The 11,936-nt window shown below is 33.1% G+C and overlaps 1 protein-coding gene across 1 annotated transcript; it reads right to left on the minus strand.

Annotated features, from left to right (window-relative positions):
* Positions 1-10,402: 10,402 nt before the first annotated feature.
* LOC149152922 (uncharacterized) lies at positions 10,403-11,646 on the minus strand. Its single transcript, XM_089441577.1, has 2 exons — positions 11,592-11,646; positions 10,403-11,487 (listed from the first exon to the last, which is right to left on the minus strand). The coding sequence occupies exon 2, from the start codon at positions 11,451-11,453 to the stop codon at positions 10,821-10,823; it is 633 nt and encodes a 210-aa protein (XP_089297703.1). The 5' UTR covers positions 11,454-11,487; positions 11,592-11,646; the 3' UTR covers positions 10,403-10,820.
* Positions 11,647-11,936: the final 290 nt, after the last annotated feature.

Raw genomic sequence — 11,936 nt, forward strand, 5'->3', positions numbered from 1 at the left:
GCCCATGGTATTGTTGCAAACCCTACTTACAAGTTAATAATATCCATGGTAAAGTGGGGATGAATATCCATGGTTAACAAACTTTTTATTGTAAGCTTATTGTAAGTATTAAGTTTAATATGTATATCTCTCTATTTCTTTCATCTTCCTCCCTCTCTCTCCCACTCCAACAATATAATTCCATGTGGATAACTTCCTTACATATTTTATGTCATAATTTATGGATATGGTTGCAATATTCATGCATGATTTTAGATATTTGTGTAGTGATTTTTTATCATAAATTATGTAGGAAACCATCCACAAATAAAATACTTGAAAATAACTTATACTTAATTAAATAAAATATCTACCAACAATCACTTCCCACCATAAAATAAAATACTTGAAAATAACTTATACTCAAATAAATAACATATCTAGTATCAATTAGTTCCCGTCATAATTTAAGTAATTCTTTGCATAAAGAGCAGGAGCAGATGGGAATAATATGTAAAAAAACATACTTACAGGAGTTGCTTCCCACCATTATTTTTGTTTTCTTCATACACTTAAGTAAGAAAACATACTTATCGGAGTTACTTCTTTAAGTAATTCTTTGCATAAAGAGCAGGAGCAGATGAGAATAATATGTAAAAAAACATACTTACAGGAGTTGCTTCCCACCATTATTTATGTTTTCTTCAAACACTTAAGTAAGAAAACATACTTATCCGAGTTACTTCCCAGCATTATTTATGTTTTCTTCAACACTTATGTATGAATAAAACTATAAATGTGTAGACTTACTACTGCTTACTACCCACCAAATTTTATGCAAGTTCTCCTACTTGAGCAAGCAATTTACTTTTCCACTTCAAATTCCATATAAATATAGTTATTAATTTTATTTTATTTTATTCATATTTTTATTTTTATGTAATTTGACCTAGTTAAAATGTTGAATTTATATGAATCCAATTCCACTTCTTTCCATAATATCTTGTTTATACATAATATCTATATCAATTTTTAATTAGAGTTGACATTGACATTAGATTAAATTTGTTAAATGTTAAACATTTATGCTTGACATCTAACACAAGGTTATAAACATTTACCCCCATACAGGATTGAAGAGCGCCTCTAACGGCAATAAACTACAATAGTATTTAATATTGTAAAAGCCCCCAAAACTTTGGATTGATAGTGAATGAGTGCACTATTAAAGCACTCCATGATATGTCACCAATTCAAATCCCTATATATGCTAACTTACAAAAAGAATAAATATACTAATTAATATATATATATAGATATATAATAACTATTTTTGAAAAAAAAAAAAAAATTTAAAATCCATTTATTTTTTAAAATTTCAATAATTTCCGTGTTTTTAAAATGAAATAATATTTCAATAAAAAATTTATATAGGTAATTTCCCATTAAATATGGAACTATAACTCCCACGAAAAATCCTATCATATTGGGATACAAACAACGTAAAACTCAGAAAGGGAAAAAAAAACAAAAACAAAAAAACAAAAAGCAAAAAACCTTATAGGAATTGGAATCGTTATTTTTAATCCACCCCATTTTTAAAATTGTCTTTTTGATATGGGATAATCCCATCAATATGTAATGCTTGCACCAAATGTGGAGCTATAACTTAAAAAAAAACGTATTATATTGGAAAAACGATTAGAAAATGATTGATTTTGATTATTTTCTGACTTTATTCATTTCTTAGTACAAATTTAAAGATAAAAGTACGCGAGTGCATGGCTTGTTGGTTGGGGCAGTCGGATGCCTCGCACCCTACCAACATTCGATTTAGATATATTCCAGCGGCGCTGCATCATATATTAATGTGAAAAAGTCCTGATGTGATGGCTGTCATCTTATTCTGACACATATAATGTAAAAAAAAAAGCCATAAATGCTTCTTAAGATAACTCGCCCCTCCCATTTTAAAATTTAAAGATAAAATTTTAAATTCTCTTATATAATTTTTTTACAAATAATATACCAGACATATTCTCGACCAAACCCTTAAATCATTTATAATGTCTTGTTGTAATAACTTATTATTATTACCCTCGATGAGTGTGATGGATGCTCCCAAACAATGGCTTGAACGAGATAGTGTTGTATCTCTTAAAGATATTAGGTATCCATCGAGTTCTAGGTGTCCCAGTGCTGGTTTTTGCTTTTGGACCCCTTATCGATTAGTTCCTTCGTTTGGTTGTCTTGTGGGTTGTTAGTTTGCTCGTTTTATGTTTGTAGTTGGTTTGGGTTGCATTCACTAGTGTGCGGGGTGTGGGGTTTTGTTCTTTGGCTATGTTTTCCAATAGTAGTTTTGATAACTATTTTTAGGTTTAGGTTTCTTTGAGGTCTCAACACAACTTTCCTGTTCACTCCTCCAAGTAGTTTTTAGTTTCACTTTAAGTATCTCTAAGATTTTTTTCACTTTTATTAGCAATCATCCTATTTTTATAATATCTATTTATCTTGTTTTTGTACCTCATTTTCACGTCCAATCCTAGGAGTCTAATAAATTGGGTGGTTTTCATAATTTGAAGGGGAATAGACCTTTTTATTAAAGTGTCTCTCAATGCTTGGAGGGTTGTAGGGCTAAAATGGGTGTTTTCCATAATTGTAAGGGGAATAGACCTCTTTATTAAGGTGTCTCTCAATGCTCCAAGGGTTGTAGGCTATCAAAAAAGCCAGACAAAGGTATCTATAATCACCTCCCATGATTCCTAAATAGTTTTTGGTAAACCAATTAATTTTGTTAAGCATATTCACCTAACATACTTTTACCAATTAAACTATGACAAGGATTGGGTGGATGATATAGAGTTTTAAAGTCCATGAATAGAAAGGTGTTCTATGCTATGGAGTTTTATTCACTAGCTAAAACTTTTGTTGATGAGGTGGCGGAAGAGTAAAGACAATGTCTTTTAGTAGGTTGAATGTTTGAGGAGCCTCGAGGCTAAATTCATTATTCTCTACAAGGTGTTTTTTTGGTCTCAATTCTAAAGTTTATGGTATTATTGTTGGAAAACATGGAGTGGAGTTCAAGGGTCTTACTATATATGATGAGAAGGATGGGCAATAACCTTGCTTCAAGGAGGATCAAAAATCTTTTCTTGCTTACTCTCATAACCATAATGTTCATGTTCACATTTCTATGTATATGGTTAGCTAATTGTGTTGAGAGAGGCTTGATGTGTAGCTATAATGTAAGAAATTATGTAAACATTTTTACATGTAGGCTCAATATAATGAATATATATTAATAAGTAAATGATTTGTAAACATTTACATATGAGTTGAATTAAATAATAATAAAAGGTTAAAAGTAATGTAAATCCTGGTATGGGTATGGGTATGGGTATGGTATGGGTATGAGTATGGGTATGGGGTAGATGTTATAGTATCCTTAAAAAGTTAAAAATAATAAAATTTAATTTGTTATATTGTAATTTTACATTTTTTATAATAAAATATATCACATTAAAATATATAACATATAAATAGTACATTAAAATATATAACATATAAATAGTAGCTATGAATTAAGATTCATTTTACCTTATAGATTAAAATAACTATTTTGTAGCTACATTTAAATTAAATTAATAAATGCAAAAAAGATTTAATACATACAATATAACAATATTTTTAACGAGGGATATTCACGCCCACTTTACCATGGATACTATTTATTTGTAGATAGGATTTGTTATAATACCGTGGGTCAATACCATGGCTCATCAATACCACATGCCCAAAAACCATCTTTCATTTCACTATAGAAATATATTTAAAATATTTTTCTTCAATTTACTTTTATAACATTCTTTTAATTAAATATAAAACCAAAAAATATTATAATTATTTTTTACATATATCTAAACTCTTTATCACATTAAAATATACTATTCTAGATCCATCTTAAATCATAAGGTATCAAATCTCATTTGATTTCTCTCTTCGTGCATGGTAGATCTAGATTTCCTCCTTTAAATTGGCTATATTCCACATGAATAATATGGGTCAATACCATCCCGGATGCAAGTGTACGTAGGGTTGATCTTATGGAAGGGGAATAGAACGACAAGTGGCATAGCCACATGGCCACCAGTAAACCCACACACAAAGCCATAAAACCGTCTCGCAACATCAATAAATGTCATTAAATTCAGAACTCAAATCAACTCACCAGCGCCAACCTACCTCGGCTCTACATCATGAAGCCCTCAAGTAATATATGATCCACCTCCTCTATTTCTACTCCTATGCCTCTAAGTTCCAATTGCCCCTTGGCTGGAGTGGAGCCATGTTCATGAACAGCAACGAGCAGGCGATGCAACATTCTCTGTTGCATCGATTTCGGACAGGGCGACCATTACACTCAAAGCCTTATTTGCAACATGACTTTCAATTATACGCCTTCTGAGCCTTCGGAGCCTTCTGAGCCTTCTGAACCCCACTCAGTGCCGACCTCACACAATCATTCTTTTCATCCACACGCCATCATGCCCTAGTTGCGCCATCGAATGCCCAACAGAAGGGGTAGCAGTAGAGGCAGACTGCCCCGTTCTTCGCCTTCAACAATTTCAGACTCTTCTTCCCCCATGGAAAATTATGTCTTAGGTCGTTATCCAAAAACTCGTAGCGGTAGAGGCCGCTTAAGCGCTACCCACTCCCTCCCTTCGCAAACTACCATTCCAGTTACTGACATCCCCTCCAGCTCTCGGCATCCTAACCATTCAGCCCAATTCATCTACCATTGCTCTCTGAACCGACCTCTCATCAAGGCAACCATCACAGTCACCTTCCAAGAGGAGCCATCTAGTGATGAAGGACACCCCACTAGCACAATGGAGAAGAGGGATAATGTTCAGGGTAAAACCATTGTAGCGGAGCAAAATCAAGAACCTCAGGCGAAGGATCACACGGGTGCGCTACAGAATGACGAGGATAGCCTTCACGCCTACAGGTGTTTCATCATCGAAGAACACCCGTCAGCACCGCATGACACATAATTCTCCACGCATCTTCGATTTTCAAGTTCACGACAATCAAGTTTATGGTTTATTTTTTGATTTTTTGAGCAAAATCGTTAGCCTTGAAAATGAAGTCAATAGAATTTTGCTACATGATTCAACTGCTAGTTTCCGCTATTTTGGATTGGATTGGTTTCCCACTTCTGGGCAGTCTTAACCTTGGCACTGAACTACAGAGGCCAAAGCCTCCTTGTATTATTTTGTTACAGTAATGGATATTAGACTTATTTAGAAAAAAAAATATGGGTCAATATCAGGGTTTCTTATAAACTTGGAGCTCAAAAACCTTATTATTTTAGTTTATAATTATTTGAAAATGTTTACATAACATAGTATCACATCACGTCACATAATCTTACAACATCTCTTCCATACTCTGCTAAAACTTAGGCCCAATAAATAGTAGCTATAAATTAATATTCATTTTACTGTATAAATTAAAATAATAATTTTGTAATCTTATTTAAATTTCAATAATAAGTATATAAAAACGTAATACTTACAATATAACGAGATTTTTAACCATGAATATTCACCCCCACTTTACCATAGATATCATTGAGTTGAGAAACACTCTTCAACCCAGCAAAGAAGATATGTAATTTCTTGTTATTTTGAATTCAGGCTTCTATGATCCATGATGTGTTTGACAAAAAAAAAAGTTTGGTAAAAATCATACAGGGGAAAATTTTGTCGACCCATTTCTAACCAACTAGTGCGGTTCATCCTCACGAAGAGAATCAAATTATCTAAACATTTTGACTGAGTCAAATTATATTAAAAAAAAATATTAATATTAATTATTAATTAAAATTTTTTGACTAAATAAAATTATATAAAAATAAAAATTTACTTCAAAATAAATAAAAATATAAAATAATTATTATTATTAATAATATCATTTTTCCGTAGACGAAAAAACAAAAGCTAAATATGCTTAGGGGTTGAGTTATACAAACAACAATCCACCTAAATACAAAAAATTACAAAAATAACTATGATTGGAACCTCATTCATAGTTATTCAACCAGTTTTGAAAACAAAAGGCTCAAAACTCTGCCGTCCCTTATTTATTGCAAAGGATTATGCTGCAATTCAAACAATTTGAGCAAATTGATTTGTTCAAGTGTTAAGATAATCGAACCCAATCACTGAAACAATAGCAAACAAAGAAACACATGGATCCTTGGAATTGGATAATAGGGCGATATATAAATTTCCCTTGCCATGAAAATAATGGGCAATAGCCAAGGGAATAATTCAAACGATAAAGGTAGTTGGTGGTTCCACACGAAATCACATGAAGGAAATTATTTATATGATCAAATGCGATATCACATGAGCACGCACCGGAGCTTCCAAAGAAGGATTGGAGGCTCAAATTAATGCCACGATCACAAATTATAATCCTCATGTCAAAGTACTTATAACATTTGGCAGTCAACTCGATCCGCTAGCTCACACAGGTGGCAGTAGAATTTAATACTCCAAGGTGGGAACTAGAATATCAATGTGAGAAGGGCCTCGGCCTTGTTTCTACATTCAATTTTCGTAGAATGGAATTACTTGCACTGCCCCTCTATATCAATATATATCCCATGCTCTACGCAATCCAAATATGGATTCGAAAATATTGCGATTAATGGTGTCAGGATGTCGGATCAAAGTCACACTCGGCCATAACAAGTGTGATGATGCCAATATCCACGCCTACAATGTATTATTAACAGTGGGAGAGTCGGATTTCTTGGTGCATTTCTCCTTCGAGGATGTGTGTCAGTCGTTTGAACTTTGAAGTGCTCACGTCCATGTGCTACGAATTGGCTTTATAAGAGCAAGGCCAAATAGACTTGTCATGGCCGACCCTGAGCCATCCAATTACTTAATGAATAGGAGAATCCAATTACTGGAATGAATAGGAGAAATCGAATCAGCTCTTGGACAGGTTTTTATAAGTAATGGAGGGTATGTTGAATGCTCTGCAATAGAGGAATGCAACTCGGAAAATGAAATTAAAAATTATCGATTGTTAATGGGCATGAAATTTGCACCACTGCAAAGCAAAATGGAGAAGTTCTAAATTGAAGTGAGAATAGTGTTGGTTACAATGGGTGTTAGACTGCCATAGCATGAAGATAATTTCACTAGTGAAGCTCAGTTTGTGCTTGAGGAGGATGCAACCATTGAACAACGAGCATGAAAAAAAAAAAAAAGACCAAGAGAATCCACGAGGTAGGAACCGCGACCAAGGCTGATTACCGAACTCCAAAGGCATAACACAGTAGACAGGATTATTAGCTGCTAGACCTTTTTATTATGTTTGAAAATCCTTTGACTTTATGTACATATATTTTGTATATTTTGTTGTTAGGAGTTTTTTAGCAAAGTTTACAAAAGGCACTTGTTTAGAATATCTAGCAAGAAGTGCCATATGTTGGGTTAGAATTTTTTCGTGCTTTTGAATATAGCAGTAAGGAATATGGGGAACTATGTAAATAGCAGTAGTGTGGAATATGCGAAACTATGTAACAGTTCTAGTTTCGAAATTAGACATTTTTATTAATATCAATTATTATATTTTTTTAAATAAAAAATATTAATAATTAAATTAGCCTAAATTTATTTAATTTTTAATTTATCAATTTATTTAACTTTTGATTTATTAATCTATTTAACTTTGAATCAAATTTCTCAAGTACAAACTTTTTCTCAATTTTACACTCAAAAAATAGGTTTGCACCTAGAGATTGGTCCATCTTGAAACTTATAGATCTAAAATTAGATGGATCTAAGCTAATCTTTTACTAATCCTTTTGCATCTCTAAACACTCATAGGCCAAAAAACATTTCATGTTATGTGAAACTTTTTTAATTATATTGGTTATCTTAATATACAGGTTTGGTTATATATGTATAGTCTAACTAATACACGAAATTAGCTTTTCCAGAGTGTTTTTTTGTTAACTTTAACAAAAATCTAGAAAAGTTTTTTAAGAACTTGAATTTAAGTTATTTAATCTATAGAATTTGACTTCCCTACTTTCAATTATATTGTCCAATTCTCGATAAAAAGACTACACTCGTGGAGTGCCTTTTCATTAAACCCATTCAAAATCAATCTAAATCCAAATGGGAAAAATTATTTAATATATTTGCTAAATATATATACATTTTAAAAGACAAGTCATAAAATTCTTAACCATGAAAATTCTTAATATGTATATAATTTTTGTTACAATGTCATGGGCCAATACTATGTTTTATCAATATTAAATGCCCAAAAAACCACAACTCGTTTCATATGACGCTTGTTCATATGACATTTTTTTTAATTAATAAATTTAATTAAAAAGAGAAAAAATGTATACTACTTAGGAAATAAATCTTAGCTTTTCATTAGTGTATGCTACTAAAAATATTCTAGAATATTATGTGGATCTATCTTAACTCTAGATCTACCAAGTTTTCACTCTAAAATAGGTTTACATAGAATCGAGATTTGATTCCTCTTGGCCGTTGGTAGATTCAAAGTTAAGATGGATCTAGGCTACTTTAATTTCCTCATTTAAATAGATTATATTACACATGAATACCATGGGTCAATACTACGAGTTGTCAATACCATAGGCATTTTTATTTTTATTTTTATTTTTATTTTTATTTTTATTTTATTTTTATTTATTTTTATATATTTTTTTGTTATTTTGTTCATTTTTTTTTTATTTTGGCCAATTTAAAATGTTTACATTACATTACATTAATATTCTTATTTAACTTTATTTTTATTTAATTTTTATGTAATTTGACTTAATCAAATGTTAAACATTATTGAGTTGGGGAGTCCTCTTGGTGATATAATTAAAACTCTATAATCCCTCTTCCAAAATAAACATATTTATTAAGATTACTAATAAATGTTAAGCATTATTGAGTTGGAGAGTCCTCTTGGTGATATAATTAAAACTCTATAATCCATCTTCCAAAATAAACATATTTATTAAGATTACTAATAAATATTAACCTTATAGATTCCTCAAAATTGAAATTTTACTCATATCCATTAGAAAAAACTATATAAAATATTTAAATAACATCTACTCATAAAATTTTTACACCTATATTAATTTTACACCTTGATAATCAAATTAAAATTTTAAAAACCCTACTCCAAAATAACCCTACATAAAAACTTATTAACATAATTATACAACCATGGCAGTGACAACTTTTAATCCTCCACTTGAAGATAATGCAGTGCCACCTGTGCCACTGGATAGACATGCGGCCGTATACAACATCATATAGAGGCGGTTAAATTCTCACCCGTAGCGAGATATCTTATCCTTTGTGATTATGTACGCCCCTCTACAAAACATAATGGCTGGCAATCATTCCGTCGCATTTCACTTGCTTATTCCCATTTTTAATCGGCTCTATAACTCGATTATCGCCATGCTTATCCCCTTTTCCACCTTTGGGTAGCGTTTAGCTATGTGCCATGCCATTTTTCTTCTCGTTGTTCATGCACTGCATGGTTGGCCCTGTTGTGGGAGTTCGTTGGCTCTAGAGGCATCGATAGCCATTGCCCTACTTTTGGTGCAAAGCTCCCTAATTCCAGCGGAATTCTTCTGGTTCGTCTGCGGATCGAACTATCCAACATTTGCAGTCCTCTGGTTCCGCCTGTTTTCTAGATGATCGTGACTGATTACAATTTGCAGGCTCCCCTGAGAGCCCAGATCTCCCTTGCGGCCGAGCACTCTGTTCCTCTAGGTTTTTCGGTCGATTTCCATTTCTAAGTCCAAATTTGAATGACTCTGCTGAATGCTTTTTGTAATACCAAACCATAGAATATTTGTTCAAGGTCAGGCATGTATGAGTGCTGGCAAAATCAATTTTGTATTAGCATTTTTGTTGGTATCTCTAGATGAGAAGCAAACACTGTAATATCAAATTTTTATACATGTGTTATTGGTATCACGGTATTCCTTAAAGAAAACTCGTAACGTTCAGTCAATACTCGTGTTATTGGTATCATGGTATTCCTTAAAGAAATCTCGTAACGTTCAGTCAATACTCATGTACTCTTTAAAGAAACATATAATTATAAAATAGTATTATGATTTTTAATTTTTATATTGTAAAGATGTAGAAAGTAAATAAAACTCAGCAAACAAACAATGTTCCTTTTAGTATTTATTATATAGACATGGAAAAGTTAAACGGCGCTTAAATATTTCGTAAAATTAAATGCAACTTAGATAACATTTTTGCCTTTTTAGAAATATTTTTAACTTGTAATCATATATAGCATCACTATGTATGAAACAAGATTACAGGTCATTGAATAATTTGGTGTGGCAATCATGACGTATATAGTTTAAATTACAATCCAGTGGGATAAGAGTGAGCAGGTACAACCAATCAAAGCTTGTGGCTGGCTTATCAAGTCAAAGTTCACGAGAACCTCTTTAAAAAGGATGCTTTCACCTAATCCCACTAACTTACGCTCATAGATTTTGAAATACAAGTGTTGGCATTAAAAAAATAATAAAACATAAAATGTTTAATGGAGCACCCCAATCCAATTGCGTATGTACCAAACCATACGAGAAGACAATATTTTCTAAAACTTGAGTTAAGGGGCAGAGTTACAGTAGGAATTCTCCACGATTTTTTACAATGATACCCGCAACATAACAGAGTGGGCGAGTGATGGATGGTAGGGAATCATCAGCCGGCAGGGACCCACTACACAGTTCGATCAGATCACTGACAGGGGAATAGCTGTAGCTCTAACCCTGGAGGCGCTTCTACGTCGTCCTCCTCCTCCTTGTTTACATCGTCCACGTGACCTTGCGAACATTCAGTGGGCGTAACCCCATCCAGAAAACTTCTCGTTTTAAAAGGGCCGTTACCCTTTTGAACGGTTTCTTCTGCTTCTTTATACTTTTCTGTAGCTGCAGCACCACTTAAATCTGTTTGTGCAGACCGGGAATTACATATATTGAAGTCCTCCCATTGGAATGAGGGTTTCCAGGGCGATGTACTGCTTTGACCAGCATCTGACGAGCCTTGTGGCTGCTGCATGAGGGGCGGGACCGTCAACATCCGATCTACCTCCACTGCATTAATACCTCCTCCTGCGCTTATACTACTACCACTGAAATTCACGCTCTTTCTTTTCAATAGTTTCTTTGTTTCTTCGATTCTGTCTAGCAAAGCCATAAATTCCTCCACATCATCTTCATTGTCCAAAGTTGTCCGGGGGCGTTTGAACCTCTCCTTTTCTTCCTCCTCTTCTTCTTCTGTTTTAGTTTGTGACGCTTCCTCTGATTGGTTTGGAAAGCATACTGCTGATTCGAGCGGCATCCATTTCGAAACCTCAGAATTCATGTCCATACTTGTAAATCCTTTCTTTTAATAATCTTCCTCCCTTATTCAAAACACCACAATACGTTAATCAATCTAAGCAATTAACAAAATACAATCTATATATTTAAGCAAAGAGACATGGATCTTTCATAATTTAGATCGTACCAGAGTATTGCTGCAACTAATTCGATTTTAAAGGCAAATGGAAATTGCAAATGTGCTTGCGGTTGTCAAACGTCTCGCTTCTATTTATAGAGAAAAGGGTTGAACAAAAAAGTGAAAAAATAAACTAACCTTACACCGCCGTGGATTTTTTCCCGTTATCGTCCATCACTCGCTGTCGTATTTGTATAAGGAACATCGGAAAAAATTGAATAATGAGGGAAATTGAGTGGTATACATAATTCAATGATGAACATTTGTTGGAGTAATGAAAAGTAAAATTAAAGAAACGACCTCTTGCATCCTGCGATAACTTTCAGTCGCACCTAATTCTCTGGGTGGGCTTAA

Source organism: Pinus tabuliformis, chromosome 9, assembly GCF_031772625.1.
Source record: "Pinus tabuliformis cultivar Carrire ecotype Pingquan chromosome 9, CPIR1, whole genome shotgun sequence".
Classification (NCBI taxonomy): domain Eukaryota; kingdom Viridiplantae; phylum Streptophyta; class Pinopsida; order Pinales; family Pinaceae; genus Pinus; species Pinus tabuliformis.